Source organism: Sciurus vulgaris (genome assembly GCF_902686455.1).
Source record: "Sciurus vulgaris genome assembly, chromosome: 16".
NCBI lineage: Eukaryota > Metazoa > Chordata > Mammalia > Rodentia > Sciuridae > Sciurus > Sciurus vulgaris.
The window spans coordinates 1,401,739-1,419,603 of NC_136477.1; the positions used below are offsets into that span (position 1 = coordinate 1,401,739).

The following is a 17,865-nucleotide window of genomic DNA, read 5'->3' on the forward strand; positions in this document are numbered from 1 at the left end:
AAGCTCTCTGATAGCACAATTTCTGGGCACAGGGGCCTGTTTCCATGCTGCCGGCATCTTGCTGGGTCCTCAGCCAGTGGTGCCTCAGTTCACATTTCGCTCAGTGAGAACTGGTCCCGGCAGCTCCTCCCAGGCCTGCGGTCTCTGTGGCTCGGAGCAGCCTTCCAGTCCTGCCCTTCTCCAGCTGCGGCCCTCGCCCCTGCTGGACAGGGCTGCCCTCCGACACCTGCGTGCCACACACACACCTTCCCAGGCTCTGCTAAGCCCTGCAGGCCCTGACAACATTTCGGGCTGGATTTCTTGGGGTCTTGCTCTGTACGAGGGCACTCGAACCCACCAGAAGCTTGGGAACCTCAGGGCCCTCTGCGCAGCCTCTTCCCCCAGGACCCGTCCCTGCATCTCCAGGCACAGCCCTTGCTGGAGAGGTCGGCGCTCTGCTCGGCTCTTTCCCTGGCCTGACCCAGGGGAGATGCCCTTGGCAAGTGGACGAGCATCCACCTGCCGGGCCGAACAGCACAAGTGGGCAGCAGCACACAGCAGCGCAGGCCAGGTGCGTTTCTTTCCTTTATTTAAAAAAATCATCTGGGGATGTGGTGTGCGGGCACACCTTCCATGGCTTTGGGGAGCACGTGGGTTCCAGGAGGAGTCATGGGGAGACACGGGGGTGTGGGGCGGGCCGCACCCTCTGGAGCCTCTGCACAGGGCTCTGCGGCCAAGGAAGGCCAGGGCTACAGTATGTACAGGGCAGGGGGTGCCCTCTGGGCCCCACCACAGCTCCACCTGGACGGGGCCCAACCTGTGGCACTGTCCCTCAGGCACACAGGGTTGGGGTGGCCTGTCCAGAGAGGTCAGCAGGGATGGTCCTTAGTTGGCCCTCCCGTGGGGCAAGAACAAGCAGCGAGCTGCCCACCCCCGGGCTAGGGGCTGCCCTTCGGGATGGCGCAGGAGCCGGAGCCCCACACTGAGTCTGCTCTCTGGGACTCAGGTCACCCAGCAGGCAGGGGGTCTGCATGGCCTTGGGTGCATGGCAGGCCAGACCCCAGTGTCCCCAGTGAGCAGAGGAGAACAAGGAATTCAAGACTCAGCCAGTGGCTCTAAGCTCCTCCCACAGGGCCTCCCCAGAGGAACGGGTCTGAGCGCCACAGCCTGCCCCAAACACGCACAGACCCGCCCTGGCCTGTGGTCGGAGGGCCCTGAGCTGCAGGGACAGGGCAGGACAGGGCGGGAAGCCCACCCTGGCACCTCGTTGACTCTTGGCCCTGGCTGGCGTGGGCAGGTTCAGCACAGCCCGGCTCCCAGAGTCTGAGGGATTGTCTCTCAGGGGCCCAGCCCCAGCCCAGCCTGGCCCAGCCACTTCCCTGGTGCCTCTAAACAAGTGGCCACAATGTCACCTTCCTTGATGCTGAGAAGGGGCAGGGAGCAGACGCATGGCCGAAGGAGGTTGGCTGGGGACACGCTGTAGGGTGGTCTAAGTGTGGACAGTGACCTAAGGGGTCTGGCTGTCCTCCATAGGATGGGTGGTGGCAAGGGGTGGCCTAGGTGTAGAAGATGACCTCAGGGCCTGGCTGTCCTCTGTGGACAGCACATGGTGAGTGGCCTAGGTGTAGATGGCCTTGGGCCCTGGCCGTCCTCTGTGGACGGGACATGGTGGGGAGGTCTAGGTGTAGAAGATGACCCTGGGGCCTGGCCGTCCTCCGTGGATGGGACATGGTGGGGTGGCCTAGGTGTAGAAGATGACCTCAGGGATCTGACCATCCTCCACCGATGTACCATTGTTGTTCCCAGCCGCATAGCAAAAGGTGAAGCACGTCTTGGCCCCCGTCGTGGGGGACTCGTGGGTAACTTTGCGCAGGCCTTTGGTGCCATAGTGGGAGTCGGGACCCTGTGGGGAGCGGGAGGCACAATGAGCTCAGGTCTCCCCAGGGCCCCAGCAGGTGAGGGAGGGATGCCTGGTGCGGAGAGAGCGCAGGCCCCATCGGGCACAGGTGGCCCAGGCCCCACCAGAGGGGTCCCCAGCAGGGCAGAGCCCGAGGCCCCGGCGCACCTTGAGCGTGGCGCAGGCCGTGTAGTTGACGTTGGGCAGCACCTCCACCGGCTCCTTGAACATGACGCGGAAGGTGCTGGCCGAGCCGTCGCAGCTGAAGCCCGTGTCGTTCTGGCCCAGGACGGTGTTGCTGTCCGTGTGGATGATCTGCGGGCGGGCGGGACGTCATGCCCAGGTCCCCAAGGGCGCAGGGCGGCGGCTGCGGGCGGGGCCTGGGCGGCGCAAGTTGCGTCGGGGTGGGGAGGGGGCGTGTCTGGGCGGAGCCCGAGGCGTGTCTGGGCGGGGCCTGTGGGCGGGGCCTGTGGGCGGGGCGGGGCGGGGCGGGGCGCGCGCACACCTGGATGTTCACTTGGTAGTCGGTGGGTCCGTGGATGGAGCCGTAGAGTCCAAAGCCCACCACGAAGATGCGCTTGTTGACTGAGAACCTGCGGAGGGGTGACACGAGCTACGTAAGAACCCGGGGAGGACCTCAAAGAGAAAAGGCCAGATGGGACGTGGGCCCCGCGTGGACTCGCACCGCGCTCCGGTCCCCAGGGCCCCCGCTGGCCCGCGCCCCTCCCTCCAGGCTGCACCTGATGCGGTCGCTGGTGCCGCTGTAGCCCCAGCGGCTCTCCACCTGCTGGAAGCGGTTGATGCTGCACTCCTTCCCCCGCAGGCAGCAGCGCGGCCGGTCGATGAACTCCACCCGGGGCTTGGGGTTCACGGTGAAGTGCAGGAAGAGGCTGACCACCTCGCGGTCCACCAGGATGCCCGACTGTGCGGGGCCTACAGGCAGAGGGACTGGTGGGCTGGCTGTGGAGAGGGGCCAGGAAGGCAAGGCCTGGCGCGCCCCAGAAGGCCGGAGGACTCGCTCCTTCCTCTCGCAGGGGTCCTACCTGATCTTCAACCCCTGAGGGGCCCACCCGCTCTGGCCCTGGAGTTGGGGGGCAGGGTATGAACAGCCCAGGGTTGCACTTTGATCACTTAGGTGAAAAATCAGGGGCCGCCCATTCCCTGGTCCCGGGAACCGCCTCCATTCACAGCGGAGGTCTGCCTGCTTGCCACACAGGGTCCTGGCCACCGAGGGCTCCCCTGCAGCTCCTATGAGGCAGCCAGCCAGGGCCCCTGGCTTCAGGGTGGGTCCTGACTGCCTGCTCCAAAGAACCTGCTCCAATGGCTGATGACCAGTTGCCCTGGACAGGCCCAGGGCCAGTCCAGAAGGTGAGACCCAATGTACAGAAGTGGCAGGTGAGTGGCGGGTCACATTCTGGAAGTTTGAGTGTGCCAGGCCTCGCTAAGTAATGGGTAAGCCACGTGATGGCCACACGCAGGTAGAGACATAGCCTGAGGCTACAGGGTGTGGGCAGCGGACAGTCGGGTGCCAGCAGAAACCTCAACCCTGTCCTTCTGCAGCCCAAATCCAGGAAAATGAGGGAGACAGGAGCTCCTCCAGTCTGCCTGGGTCACAGCCGTGGGCCCGTCCTTCCAGCTCGCTGTACCAGACCCCTGGGCCACCAGCTTGGGGCCCATTCCACAGGACTCAGGAGTGACAGCCCACCACTGACTAGCTTCTGACAGCAGGAGAAAGCACAGACTCACACGACTGAGCAGCAAAACTAGACAGAGTGAGAAGGCCAGTATTTTCTAAGATCTATGTAAAGGAGCAGACTTCAGCCAGGTGTCCAGCTTCAAGATACTAGACAGTTCCTCCTACCACCTGATATTTTCCAAGTGAACCTCAAGGAGCAGGGGACATTCTCCCAGCGGGGTGGAGTGGGCAAGGGGTGAGGTGCCTGGCACTGCCCCAGTATGTGTGGGCAAGAGGCCACTTACTTATTCTAGACTCAGCTCCTGTACCTCCTCCTGCCCAGCAGAACCACAATGTCTCTGCCCTTCTGGGGTGCCCACCAAAGGGGAACATGCTGGACAGGAGGTTCCTACAACCACCGAGTCACCTGTGGACTTCGCCATGGGGCAGGAGAAGGGTGGGGGCCTCCATTCTGCAGGTAAGGGAAGCTGCTTTGGGATCTGGGCCACCCAGTTCTAGGATCCGGGGAAATGGCACTGATCTCGGGGTGGGGGCTGGGATGGGCCTGGAGACCCGGTGGTGTTCCCAGGTGTCTGGCCTAGCAGCTAGGTGACCCACAGGGCCATTTCTGAGGATGAGGAAGGCAGAGAGGACACTTTTGGGGCAAGATTGGAATTCTGGTTTGAACGTGAGATGGAGACAAGGAGGTGGGTTCTGGAAGGTGTGGGTGGGCACCCAAGGGGGAGCTGGGATGCAGGGCAGATGAAAGACAAGGGACTGAAGGTGTGTGGAGGCAGACCCAGGAGGCCTTGAGGAGGCAGAGGAGACGGTGTGCAGGGACAGCCTGCAGGCCACCTCAGCCCAGGTCCAGCCCAGGTCCAGCCCAGGCAGGAGTGTAGGGTGGGAGACGCCAGGCTGCTGCGTCCTGCCCGGCCAGAGCCTGGCCCACAGCTGGCGCTCAGTGCACAGCGCATGAGTGATCCTCAGGGCGAAGAAACATTCTGAGGTCCTGCACCAGACCCACCCTGCTCTCTCTTCAAAACAGATTTGATGGGATGGCCTCTACTGTGAGACTCAGGTGGGAGCAGGGACGGCCCGGACCCGGGAGAGACGGGATGCAGTGTGCACCAGCCACGGGGCTGGGCCCTTCTGGGTGTCCACACAAGGGCAGAAGGCATGGCTAAGGGGGACGCCACAGCCCACACACAAGTGCACAACGGCCAGCCCTGGCACGCAGTGGGGCGCACCACTTCAGACGGCCTTGCCCCAGACACAGGACAGAGCCCAGGAGCCCCGGTATGCAGACCTGCAGCGCCCAGGCCCCTCCGGGCAGCAGCAGTGGCTCCTGCAGGCAGCAGGGCTGGAGCCTGGGTGGGCTCCTGACCCGGAGGCTTGCCCCAGCTTCCTGTCACCTGCATTTCCCAGCTTCCCATGAGGAGCGCAGGGACCGCGATCATCAGCAAGAGAAGCGCCTGAGCGCCTGGTCAGACTCGGGTGGACCAGGGGCGGGCATGTGGCGGGGCCCCTCTGAGGGCGTCAGGGGCTGGTGCCCGACCCGTGGTTACCTGCGGCAAACTCCTCGATGGTCATCAGCGGGAAGCGGATGAGGCCCAGGGCCTTGCCCAGCACCTTCCGCTTGTTCTCAGGCGTCACCTGCAGCTGCTGCCGCTGACACTCGGCCTCGGACCAGCGGACGACAGCATTGAAGAGCCGCACCTCTCGGATGCCCAGCGTGTCGCGCTCCAGGACGGCCACCAGGGTGTCTATGGTGGGCAGGAGGGGCCGTGAGCGGGTGCCCACCCAGCAGGCATGCAGAGCCAACGGCTGGGGCTCGGGCTGTGGCCGCGGCGAGACCGGGCTCTGCCTGCATTGCTGAAGAGTTGGGCCCAGACTCGCCCCGCAGTCCCTGGGAGGCGCAGCATCTGCCCTGGGGTACTGGAACCCAGCAAGAGCCACTTCGCCCAGTCGTCCCCAAACGGGACCACCTGCCCTCTGTAGGAAGAGCCTGCTGCCCACCGAGTGGACAGGGCAGTGTCAAGTCCTCACCTATCCAAGCCCTCTGCCAAGCTGGACAGAGCCTGTGGCCACCCTAAAATCCCGTCCCACCCACAGTCCCTTTGTGGGTGCTCCCAACCGTGTGGCCCTGCCCCGGCCTGCGCCAGCACCTGCTTTCCGCAGGTCTCACCCAGGTCGATGTCCGTGAAGCCCTCGGCGGTGATGGCGTCCGCGGTATTCTTGTCGATGCTCTCCAGGCACAGGCTGGCCAGCTGCGGCTCGTCAAACAGGCGCGCCTGGCAGCGGGGACCAGGCGTCAGCTCCAGCACGCAGTACCGCTGAGGCGCAGGCCTGGCACACTGCTCGGGAGGCCAGCCTGGGCAGCGCCCTCTCCAAACACCCTCCTGCGATTCCCACACGCCTGCCTCCTGGCCCTGGGCAGTGCCCCTCTTTCTGCCTCAGGCCAGGGCTCCAGGCGTCCACCTCAAGGGAATGGAGTGGTGGCAGGTGTGCGGCCCAGGCCCAGGGAGACCCCAGCAAGGGGCCTGTGGATCCCACCCCCCATGCCCAGTGCCATGACCCAAGACGTGCCCTTCAGGCACCCACGTGCTCTCCTGGGGCTGCCACTCTGGCCGCCCTCCTGCATACCCTGCCACCCCCACCGCCAGGGCCGGGCAGGCCAGGAGCTCGCAGGTCCCACAGGCAGCTGGTCATGGCCCAGTCCTGGTCTGCACGGCTAGAGCGCCACTCCAGCCTCCACCTGGTGGAGTCCAAAAGGCCCAGCCTGGGCCCCTTGAGCCTCCAGCTGCACCCCAGCCCAGTTCCCCTTTTCCCTGGCCACTCGGTGCCCCCAACAACTCCTGGGCCTGTTCCCTGGCTGTCCCTGGCCCACCTGCGTGAGCAGCATGAAGGCGTTGTCTGCCCGTAGGTTCTTCTTGAGGAACTCCACGCAGTGGGCCTCCAGCGCGGGCACGGCGTACTTCTTGGCAGTGTACAGCGTGGTCATGACCGTCTCAGGCCCAATCTGCACCTCATCTGAGTACAGGAACCTGGGGAGGGGGCCGGTGGCCGAGGAGTGGATTGGTGCCCTCAATCATCAGACCCGCACCCACCCTCCAGTGGGTGGATCCAGCCACCCCGCTCGCCAGCCACGAAGGCCCCTCAGGAACCATCCAGAACAGGCACGGGCAGCACTCTGCGCGGGGCTCGGCCTGCAGTACTGGCACCCTGCCCTCACGGGCCAGTGCTGTTCAGCGCCTCCCGGAGGCTCCCATCTCCCCCTCTCCCCACCGGGAGCCCTGACCACTCCTGGGTACGGGGCAGAACCCACAGGCCAGCTGAGCCCTGCACAGTGTGGACGTCACGGCCACAGTTGGGCTTGGTCAAAAGAGTGGAAGCGGGCTGGTGGGGGCTGAGTGCTGGAGCTGGCCAAGACGCGAGGGGCGCCGGGGTCCCTCCTCCGCACGGAACAAGCAGGTAGAATAAAGGCCAGGTTCTTTTTTACGGCAAAAGGCAGGTGAAAATCCGTGCAGGAAGCAGGGGCCCGAGGCACGAGGACCTGAGTGCTGACCCCACTCCAGGGCCACCAAGCACGCGTTCACACAGCCAAGGGGGCGGTCCACACGTCCATGGGGACATGCATGTGCGCTGCACACTCCCGAACGTCCCTCAGCCAGGGCAGGGGTGAGGCGACAGCTGCAGCTTGGGTGGATCTGCGGCCCTCGTGCTCAATGAGAGCCAGACACACAGGCCACAGCGTGTGACCAGTGACGGGGGGTCCAGGACAGGGGCGTCCAGAGACAGGACGTGGACTTGTGGGTGCAGAGCTGGGGAGGGGTGGGGGGCTGCTCACAGGGAAGCGGTTATTTTATTGGGGAGAAGTTTCTGGAACTAGATAGAAGGGAGAGCTGCACAACTGCGAACGTTCGGCCACCCCGGGCAACGCGGGGTGGGCGCCACCCGAGTCGGAATGGGCAGTAACCTCCTCCTTCTTTTCGTGCTGGGGATCGAGCCAGGGCTCCCTGAGCCGCACCCCAGCCCTGTCACTTTTTATCTGGAGATGGGGCCTCGTCAGGTTGCCCAGGCTGCCCTGGGACCTGCGTCCTCCCCGGGGCCCCGTGCTGGGCTCACAGGGTGGGCACTGCAGGCCTGGAGCTGGCCGCCCTCCTGTTCAGCCCTCCCAGCTGTGAAGGGTGCAGGACCAGGCTGCCCCGCGGTGCTGAGAGCTCAGCTTCAGATCGCAAGGTCGGCCTGCCGCCCGGCTGCCAGTGAAGCGGGCTCCCCGATGGGACCGCTTCCGCTGGAGCTGTCTACGAGCGCCCGGGCTGGGCGCGCTCAGCGCAGCGCCTGCCCAGCACACGCAAGGCCCTGCCTCGTCCCCAGCACGGCAGAAAGTAAACGTTAAAAAAAGGAAAAGTCACCTCTCGGGGGTCCCCAGAGCCCCGCCCGGCCCACCTGGGCACACGCTAGAGCTCCCCACGCCGCTGCGGGCCCCACAGCCCGGGTCTGTGTCCCGACTGCGTCCTGCCCGCCCCCAGAGCAGGCCGGAGCTTACTTGAGCAGCGCCAGGAAGGCCGCCGGCTCCACGTCAGGCAGCTCGATCTCTGTGGACGTGGTGGCCATGCCCCCGTTGAACATGGCGTCGAAGACGGCGCTGCCGACAGCCAAAACGAACCTGGGCAGGAGAGAGCACCCGTGAGACGCTGGTGCCCCAGGCCCGGCCCTGGCCCGTGTCCCTCGCTGTGGCTGCTGCTGGGGACATCTGCCTGCCCCAGCCGACGCCAGCCAGAGCACAACGCAGGAGGGTGTCCCTGGAAAGAGGGCAGACCTGCCCCCATCCACCCACCACTCCTGCACCCGCCGGAGGCCCTTGTCCAGGCTTTGGGCTAGACGTGGGGGCCTGGCCTGTAGGCAGGCAGACAAGGACCAAGTGGCTGGTCAGCCTGAGCTGGGAGAGAGAACATGGGAGGCTGGGGGAGGTGCTGGGGCCCCGGAGCGGGGAACCAGGGCATCAGGAGGCAGGACAGGCCAGGTCAGGCGGCCAGGTGGCCCCTGGCCTTTGTGAAACCCAGCTGTGAGCCACCCAGGTGGTCTGGTCTGTGTGGGGCTAGAGGAGGCCTCCATGGTGACCAGGCTCAGGACAGCTTCTGCACAGGGTGGCCCCCACATGGCTCCTGGGTGAGCAGGGGTGGGACCGGACACAGCTTCCCACTGTCCCTAAACAGGAGCTTCTGCGTCAGCTCCTCCCAGGAGGGTCATGTTGTGGAAACAGGTCTGAGCAGCCTCCTGCACCCAGACACCTCGAGAGCAGACGGGTCCACACACCCCTCAGTGGGGCCGAGCCCACCCGCTCCGCGACCTGACCAGTACCCCGCCCTGCCCTGCTCCAGGGCGGCCCTGGCCCCACCCTGCTGGCCGCTCCCCAGCAGGCTCTGCTACCTCACGTGCAAACAAGCCTTTGCGCGGGATCTTCCTGGAGGAGGGTGGCCCTGAACCCCGGTGGGTCCTCAGGAGAGGGAAGGTAGGAATGCAGAGGCCGCATGATGGGAGAGAAGCACCCCACACACCTGGTCCTCGGCCACACGCGGCCCCCTCTGAGCTGCTGGCTGGAGCCCACAGCCGGCCACCCCTCCTGGCCCCAAGGGGCTGCACACCTCACAGCTCATTGCCTGCGGCCGCTCCAGACCCCCCAGCCACATGTGACAGGCCACGATTAAGAGCCTCCATGGCCTGCTCCCACTTAAGACCGCACCTCGGCCTCCTGCAGAGAAGCCTCTGACGCCCTGGAGAAGTCCAAAGCGGAACTAAGGGTCCCCGGCTGGGCCTGACCTGACTCAGAGCCCAGGGCCGCCCAGCACGGGCAGTGCCCTGCAGACCACAGCAGCAGGTGTCACACTCCAAGTGGCCACACACCCACACTCCCCTCAGACACCCCTAGTAACCGCAGCCTCAGCCTCTGTGGGTCCACAGTCTCCCTGCCCCCAGCCTTCCCAGTCAGCCTCCTCCTCTCAAGTGAAGTGAGCAAGAACATCCACAGCAGCACACGCAACCGTCTCCACAGGTGTCTGGCCAAGGGGGAAGGGACACAGGTGGCCACGCACACCTGGAGCATCCTCGGCCAGGGCAGGAGCGGGTGACAGCTGCAGCTAGGACAGACCAGAGGCCCTAGTGCTCAATGAGAGCAAGGCCACGTGTGTGACCTGGGGGCAGGGCAGTCCAGAGGTGGACGTGGGCCATGCGTGCAGGGCTGGGGAGTGGGGACAGAGTTCTGGTGTGAGACGCAGGACGCTCTGGAGGACGGCAGTGCTGGGCGTCTGGCCGCGTGGCTGAGACGCACACTGTCATCTTAACACGCTGATTCACCCGGTACTGGGGCTGAAGCCAGGGTGCCCAAGCACTCAGTGCCCCTCTAGCCCTTTTTGTTATTTTGAGACAGGGTCTTGCTAAGCTGCTGAGGCTGGCCTCAAACTTGCCATCCTCCTGCCTCAGCCTCCTGGTCACCCCTCACCTGGCTTGTAACACAATTTAAAAGCTGAAACAGTGAAGAAGGATAAACCCTGGTGCAGGCTGGGAACAAGCTCCAGGCACCTCTGGAAACCAAGGCAATAGACCAAGGGCTGCCCCCGCTCACCGCCAGGAGCGATCTCACCCAGCAGGGAAACCCCGCGGCAGCCCAGGGCGCCACCCTCCCGCCCATGCTGGTGCTCCTGTCCCTGCGGCTGTTGGTCATTCTTTCCTCACACCTTCAGAGGAAGCCCGGCACCTGCGTGTGTCCCCCGAGTCCTCTGAGCTGTCACAGCAAACCATGGCACCTGGGAAGGGGCTGTGACAGGAACTGCACAGAGCAAGGCCCATGCCAGCTGTGGGCATCCCTGCAGGGCCAGCTGGGTAGGACACTGCAGGACACCAGGCACACAGTGGGTGTCAGACGCTGGAGCAGCCAAGAGCTCCTCGACTGGCCCAGACACCAGGGAGCTACAGAGTTTACTACCCAAGGCAGACGTCAAGAGAAGCCAGCATCTCCGCAGCAAGGGGGCCTTCCTCCCAGGAACACAGGCTCCACGCTGGAAATTCTGAACAATTAAACACATATCAACAGTGGCCACGCCTGTCATGGGAGTGACCCAGGAGGCTGAGGCAGGAGGATCGCAGATTTGAGACCAGCCTCAACTGCTTAGTGAGACTTTGTCTCAAAATGTGAAATAAAAAGGGCTGGGTATGGCCCAAGGGCAGAGCTCTTGCCCAGCATGCATGGGGCCCTGGGTTCATTCCCAGCACCAAAAAATGAAAACACACAGCCAACAACAGAGCTCAAAATCCACAACACACGCACCTTGGGAGCAAGGAGAGACAGTGTAGCCACCGTGGTGGGGGACAGCAGGGACGCAGGGATGCCAGCGGCCTGACCCCAGGCCCCTGCAGCAGCACAGGCCTCCCAGCACGCAGTGCTCTCCAGGCCAGGCCAGGCCAGGCCCATAGACCCAGGGCACAGAGCAGACGTGTCCTCCCCTCAGGAATAACCAGCAGCACTGGAGAGCAGAGCAGGTCCAGGTGCTAGGGCCCAGCAGCAGAGCAGGTGGCCGCAGCTCAGCGACTCGTCGAGTGCCAGAGAGCTGGGGAGGGCTCTGCCGTCCCCCACTAGAGAAGCGGAGATGTCTGGCGGGCGAGTCCCCCCACACCGCCCATCTGTGCACCCTGGGGCTGCAGAGTGGCTGGGTCACCGCGGGCTCCATCCCGGCACTTATGCGGCCAACACCACGTCCAGAAGGTGCCCAATACCTGGCTGGCAGGCAGCACACCTCTGAACGGCCACGGTCAGGGAAGAAACGCAGGGAGGCCAGGGGATTCCCAAGTGGAATTAGGGTGGAGCACCCTGCATGCTGCCCGCTGAGAAGCCAGGAAAGCGAGGAGCAGAGAAATCCAGGGCAGGAAGCCGTCGACCAGCTCAGAGCAGGTCCAGGAAATAAGGGAGAGGGGGATCCAGGAAACCCAACGGCTGCGCTCTGAAGAGTCCACAAATGCTCAAGGGTCAGTAGGCTGCTCATGACCAGGAGGAAAGCAGGCCTCACAGCCAGCCACGGGGAGGGGCGGCACTGCCGGCCCGGAGCCACTCAGGAACAGCTCTGGGCGGGCCAGGGCGGGCGGCAGGCATAGGGCGGCTCTGCCAAGAGGGCCGGGGAAGGGGTCCAGTCGCAGAGCCTGCATGACCTCGAATCCTCCCCAGGAGAAGCGGGCACTGGCTTGGGGCGTCTCGGTCCTCTGGCTTTGCTTTTTTTCCTCTGGTGCTGAGATTGAGCCCAGGGTGCTCGATCACTGAGCTATGACCAAAGCACTTTTTGAGACGGCCTCGCAGCGTCACCAAGTTGACCTGGAACTTCCGGGCCTCCAGCCTCAGCCTCCTGACCTGCTGGGAAGGCAGGCACGGCCTCTGCACCTGGCAGCAGTTTCTTTCAGCATGTAAAACATAAATTATCCTGGGATGCACAAGCCCTTCCACTGAGGTCCTGACCAAGAGAAAAGGCCAGGTCAGCCCCAAGGGGACCCGGGAACGTCCGTGCCCACTGGTGGCAAACCACGGTCTTGACGGCATCCAGCAGAAGACCTACGCTAGCAGTGAAAAGCAACAACTCCTGACACGACGGGGGGTCCAACGCCCGATGTGAAGCCAGAGAAGCAGACCGACGGCAGGCTGTGCGCCTGGCCATGCATCATGGCACCGCCGGCCACCGCCAGCTGCGAGGAAGAGCAAGGAAACCCGAGGTGGCCCAATCGCCCAAAAACCGCCCCGGGGACTGTCGCAGCCCCTCAGCAGCCGCGTTGCCTAGAGACAAGCACCCAACGAAGGCGGCACGCCGAAGCCGCGGCCCTGGACGACACCCCGGGCTTCAGACGTCCGACCGGAGAGACGACGGTCCACAGCCAGCACCGGCCACTGCCCGTGACTGCAAACAGGGGCCAGAGGTCCCCAGCCGGTGCAGAGGCCATGCCTGGCATCCCAGCTGCTTGGGCAGGGGAGGCAGGAGGAGGGCAAGTTCAAGTCCAGGCTGAGAAATTCGGGAGGCCCTACCTCAAAATGCACATGGACAGGGCTGGGGCGGGTCCCGCCAGCATAGGCAAGGCCCTGGGCTCTTCCCCAGCTCCGCAGAGAAGTCCTGACATAAAACCAGGAAGCATCTGCTCTGGTCGGCACACGCTGATGGCCACTGAGGAGCGTGGAGGGCTGGACCACAGCGCGTCCAGGAACGGTCCTTCCATGACACACGGAAGGCATTCGGGATTCACACTCTACTGGGCCGTGTGTACACCAAGTGCTGCCCTGAGTCCCGGCAGCTCGGTCAACACCTTCTGAGCACCTGCTGCATACAGGCCTCGGGAGCAGGGCTTCCCACTGACCCCTCTGCCGCAGCCTCCACGCTCTGGTCACGGTGCTGGGGTCGCAATTCGGCTGGACCCCAGCCTCTGCACACTGCGGGCCCTGCTCCCCACCCAGCCCTGAGAAGGGCGCCCAGAGGGCCATCTCTGCCCGGCGGCTACTCTCCTTCCCGGAGCGCCCACTGTCTGCCCCTGCCCAGGACCCCAGGATCTCTGGCAGCCTCTGGCCACTGTACCTCCTCGGGCCGCGGCAGACCCTCACTCGCGCCTTGGCTTGGTGACCTCAAGAGGCCCGCGGCCCGGCCCGGTGTCCTGCAGCGTGTCCCCAGGCGGGTCGACTTTCTCAGGACTCCGCCGCAGCTGTCGGTTTCTTCCGCTGCCTTAGAAATGACCCCGTGCTGTGGCTTGAAACCACAGCCCTGCCCCTCACACCAGCACACGCTCCAGGGACCCGTCTGGCCTCCACAGTCACAGGCTGCCTCTGTGTCTGTCTCACAAGGACACGTCACTGGGTTTAGGGCCCTCCTGGGTAACCAGGGTGACCGCGCCATCTGCGAAGACCCCTTAACAAGCAAGGTCCCATTCACCGGCCCCAGGGATCAGGATATAGGCCCTCGGGGCTGCCATCCAACCCACTGGGCAACGGCCCCAGGAAGGACACGGGGGGCCTCAGGACCCACGCAGTGGTCTGAGCGGGTGGCCCACCAGCCTGAGTTTCCCCGCCTCTCCTCGAGGCGCTGGGGACTGAACTCGGGCGCTGCCACTGTGCTGTACCCAGGCCTTTCTACTTTTGAGACAGGGTCTCGCTAGGTTGCCCAGGCTGGCTGGGGCCTCGCCATCCTCCTGCCTCAGCCTCCAGCGTCACTGAGATGACAGTGAGGTCCTACACCAGGCTGGAGGCAGGCGGGACGCGGGTTCCGGGAGTGACCCCACCTGCATCCTGTGCCCCAGGCCAGCGTGGACCCCCACCTCAGCTTTCACTGACACTGGTCTGAGGACGAACCCTGGGGAGGCTGCTCTTAGGAACAAGTGTGGGACAGACACAGCTTACAGCCCCGTCACTCCCTGTGGGAACTCAGGTTCAGGGGGCCCTCGCCCAGTCCAAGCTGACCAAGAACGCTCACCACAAGTCTGGAGACCCCTGCTGCAGCCTCCCACACTCCCTGGCCCACCCACCACCTCCATGCTGCCATTGGGATGCAGCCGCTCCACAGAGAAGGGGAGTCCTCCACTTCCATCTCGGCCACTGCACCGGTCCCCGCCGTCTGCAAGATCCTGGGCTGCCATTCCACACTTCAGTTGACCCAGGCTCTCCAGGCTGCAGCACCCTGTGCTCCCCTGCTCTGACTTGCTATGGCTCCCAGTTGCTCTGGCCTCTGAGCCTGCAGTCCTGCACCTGGAGCCCTGTACTCTCCTCCCTGCTTCACCACCCACGGCAGCCACAGACCCCTGCCCCCGATTCTCTCTGGAGGTCCTTACACCCACCACTATAGTCTCCACTTTGCCACCAACATATGAACCTTCAAATGCAATCAGGCGCAGGTGCCCGGCATGAAGTGGGGACCCTCAACAGAAATGCTGGGATTTGAGATGGAGACAGGAGGATCACAGGTTAGAGGCCAGCCTCAGCAACTTAGCAAGACCCTGCCTCAAAAAATAAAAAGGGCTGGGGATGCAGCTGAGTGGTTAAGCGTCCCTGGATTCACTTCCCAGTACAAAAAAGACGAAAATATAAAAAGAAAGAAAGAAAAAGGAACCCTGAGAGTCTCCAACTCCTTGTGCGACTGGGCAGGAGCCCTGCCCTACCCTGCAAGGGCACAGGGTCAGGAGGGAGAAGTGGCATCCTTCACGACAACTGCTCAGAATCCCTCCCACCAGCCGTCAGCACAGGACGGCTATGAGGGCGCTGGGGGACACACAGGGAAGGGGTCCCAGGCCTTGAACAGCCTCTCACTCCAAGCTTATGGGGAGGCAGAGGCCCAGTCCCTGTTGCAGAGCAGAAGCCTGCAATACAGACAGGGAAGGTCCTGGGGATACTCCATGAACAAGGCCCTCCGGAAAAACCCACAGGAGACCCAGATGCACAGCAATACCCAGGAGGGTAGCAAGAGGGGTCTCCAGGGCACAGGATCAGAACAAGCCACAGGCCAGAGAGGCAGAGGAGGGCTCACAGCCGGCTGAAAGAACATTCCAGGCCAAGCAGCAACACCCCTCAAACCTGCAGCAGGGGGCATCTAGGGGCTGTGCCCTGAACCAAAAACTCCTTTTCCAAAGGAGACCTACAGGTGCAGTGTCCAGGACAGGCAGAGCGTTTCCAGGAGCTTGGGTCTCCAAGGGACTGGAGGTGGATCGCGGCTGAATGGGGAAGGAGGGGGCAGCAGGTGTGGGCAGTTACAGGGGACCACTAGGGGCATGGAGTCACCAATGCCCAAAGTTGGGGGTGCAGGCACGGGGACGGCTAGAGATGATGGAATACTGGGGAGGTGTCTGGGGGAGGTCGGGGATGGTACAAGAGCAGCAGGGCCCAGGCCCGATCGTTCCAAGGCGGTCTGGGTGAACGTGGTGGAGGGTTGCCAGGGCTCCTGGTGCAGGGTAAGAGGAGGGTCTGAGGACGGAGGAAGGCAGGGGTTCCCGGGCAGGCTGTGGCGCAGGGCCTGGGTGAGGGTTGGGGACTCGGGTGCAGGGGTCCAGGTCCAGGGCCTGGACAACGGGTGCTGGGCGGGCTGCGGGTGCGGAGTCTGAACCTAGTGGTGCAAGGATGCCTGGACGGGCTGTGAGGCAGGGTCCGGACGAAGGGTACAGGGGTCCCGGAGCTCCAGCGCGGGGGCTGGGGGTGCAGGGGCCCCGGGACCCGGACGGCGGTGGGGACCCGAGGGTGCTGGGGTCCCGGAGTGCCGGCGCAGGGCCCGGACGGCGGTGGGGACCCGAGGGTGCAGGGGCCCCGGGGCCCCGGCGCGAGGACCGAACGGCGGAGGGGACAGGGGCCCCCGGTGCAGGCCCGGCCGCGGCCGCGGCGCCCACCTGTGCGCAGGGATGCGCTGCGAGCTGAGCCCCTTGCCCACCAGGAAGTGCACGTCGCACAGCACCTCGTTGTTGAAGAGGAAGGCGAAACGCTCCTGCACGGTGGGCTTGGTGGCCTGCCAGTTGTACACCGGCTCGCGCAGCAGCGCGGCCCCCGCGCCCGGGCCCGCCGCCTCCTCGCGCTCCGCGCCCGCGGCCTGCGCGTCCGCCCCGGGGCCCGGCAGCGGCGGAGGGGGCGGCCCGGGCGCGGCGGCGGCGGCAGCAGCGTTGCCGGGGGCCGGGGCCGCCGCGTTGGCGCTGGGCCCGGGGCCGCCCCCCGCGCCCGGGCCGACCCCCGGCGGGCACGACGCGCGCCCGCCGCTGCCACCCGCCGCCATCTTGTCGCTGCGGCGCGGGGGAGGGGCGGGAGGGGCGGGGCGGGGAGGTGGGAGGGGCGGGAGGGAGATGGGGGCGGGGAGATGGGGCGGGGCGGGGCGGGGAGGTGGGAGGGGCGCGGAGGTGGGCGGGGCGGGAGGGGCGCGGAGGTGGGAGGGAGTGAGGAGGGGCGGGAGGGAGAGGTGGGGAGGAGGGGCGGGACTGATGGGAGATGGGAAGGGGTCGTGGCTGGGATCCCAGAGCCTGCGCCCCAGGTCCCACCCCACTCTGGATCCTGACCCCAGAACCTAGATGGACCCCCGGACCAAGGTTCAGATCCAGGACCCAAGAACTCATATCCAGGACTCCACACCTTTGATCCCAGAACTGGCACCACAGGCCCCAGATTCTGGACCCTGACCTTGAACATCAAGTCCCAGACCTTCCAGATGCTGAACCAGGGACATCAGCCTGCATCCTGAATCCTGGGTCCCAAATCCAGACTGAGATCCTAAAGGCTAGGCCACAGTCCCAAGATTCTGAACCTAAGATGTTCACACCCCAGACTCCAGATTCTAGATCCCACTTTCAAGACCCAGGCTCTAAGCCCTTGTTTCTGAGCCCTATACCCTGACCCCAGACCCAGATGGCCTGCCTGTGGTGTAGACAGGGCTCCACTACCCAGAGGGGAAACTGAGGCCCAGGAGGCTGACCCCGGTGGCAGTGCTCTGTGCATGCTACACAATGTGCCCTCTAGCTGTGTCTGGGCCAGTGTCAGGAAGGTGGAACCCCAAACACTGACCACATCCACAGGACAAGGTGTGAGCTTGGAAGGGACTCCCAGAGCAAGCTGGGCTGGACCCCCAGAGGCTGTGCTCCCCAGGGAGGTATGTGAGCCACTTGGAGTCCCACAAAGGCCCTGGGCAGCCTCAGGTGCCATGGGCAGAGGTCAGAGCTGGCCCATCCCATAGGCTGTCCCTACCTGACCCTACCTGATCTGGCACCTCATAAGCAGTGGGAGACCCCCCTCAGGGTCTTGTCCTGCCCACTCACACGTGGAAGGGATCTGGGACCAATGACACACCAGCCCAGATTCCACCCTCCAGGCCACCGTTATTTGCCCAGGCCTTGGCCAGTTCTTTGGGCCCTCCCAGGGTGGCCTCACTGCCAGCTCTGGTGCCCACATCATGGACTCCTACATGGCCTTTCTGAAGTTTTGCTTGCATTGCCGGGGTGGTACCTGACCTGCAGTTCTTGAATGGGGGCACATGTTCCCATTTTGCACTGCCCTGCGAATTTGTAACAGCTCCTCGTCCCCTCTGCTCCTCCGCCTGCTCCACTTACAGTCCATTCTCCAAATTTCCACCAGGAGGTCTCTTGGAGCATCTGCTTGCAGCCCTCCAGGGACCACTCTTGGATTTTTTTTTTTTTTGTCACTGAGGGCCTCACTGAATCACTGAGGCTGGCCTTGAACTTGCAATCCTCCTGCTTCAGCCTCCCAGTTGTTGGGGTTACAGAAGTACACCACTGTGCCCAGTATCAGGGATCTCTTGGATGGAAACCACCATCCCCA

The 17,865-nt window shown here is 64.4% G+C and overlaps 1 protein-coding gene across 1 annotated transcript; it reads right to left on the reverse strand.

Moving 5' to 3' along the window:
• Positions 1-551: 551 nt before the first annotated feature.
• Positions 552-16,327, reverse strand: BTBD2 (BTB domain containing 2). The gene is made up of 10 exons (XM_079114850.1): positions 15,939-16,327; positions 8,101-8,220; positions 6,439-6,595; positions 5,737-5,842; positions 5,117-5,314; positions 2,617-2,809; positions 2,382-2,469; positions 2,045-2,191; positions 1,676-1,882; positions 552-1,612 (listed from the first exon to the last, which is right to left on the reverse strand). Exons 1-9 carry the CDS (start codon positions 16,313-16,315, stop codon positions 1,721-1,723), a joined length of 1,548 nt encoding a protein of 515 aa, XP_078970976.1. The 5' UTR covers positions 16,316-16,327; the 3' UTR covers positions 552-1,612; positions 1,676-1,720.
• Positions 16,328-17,865: the final 1,538 nt, after the last annotated feature.

What these genes read in the sequence shown, in the direction of transcription:
- BTBD2 (XM_079114850.1), bottom strand. Translation starts at nt 16,315, where the DNA reads ATGGCGGCGGGTGGCAGCGGCGGGCGCGCGTCGTGCCCGCCGGGGGTC. An exon ending in GGCACCAGCGACCGCATCAG is followed by an intron (nt 2,470 to 2,616) that starts GTGCAGCCTGGA and finishes ACCCCTCCGCAG; the next exon opens with GTTCTCAGTCAACAAGCGCA. An exon ending in CGGCCTGCGCCACGCTCAAG is followed by an intron (nt 1,883 to 2,044) that starts GTGCGCCGGGGC and finishes CGCTCCCCACAG; the next exon opens with GGTCCCGACTCCCACTATGG.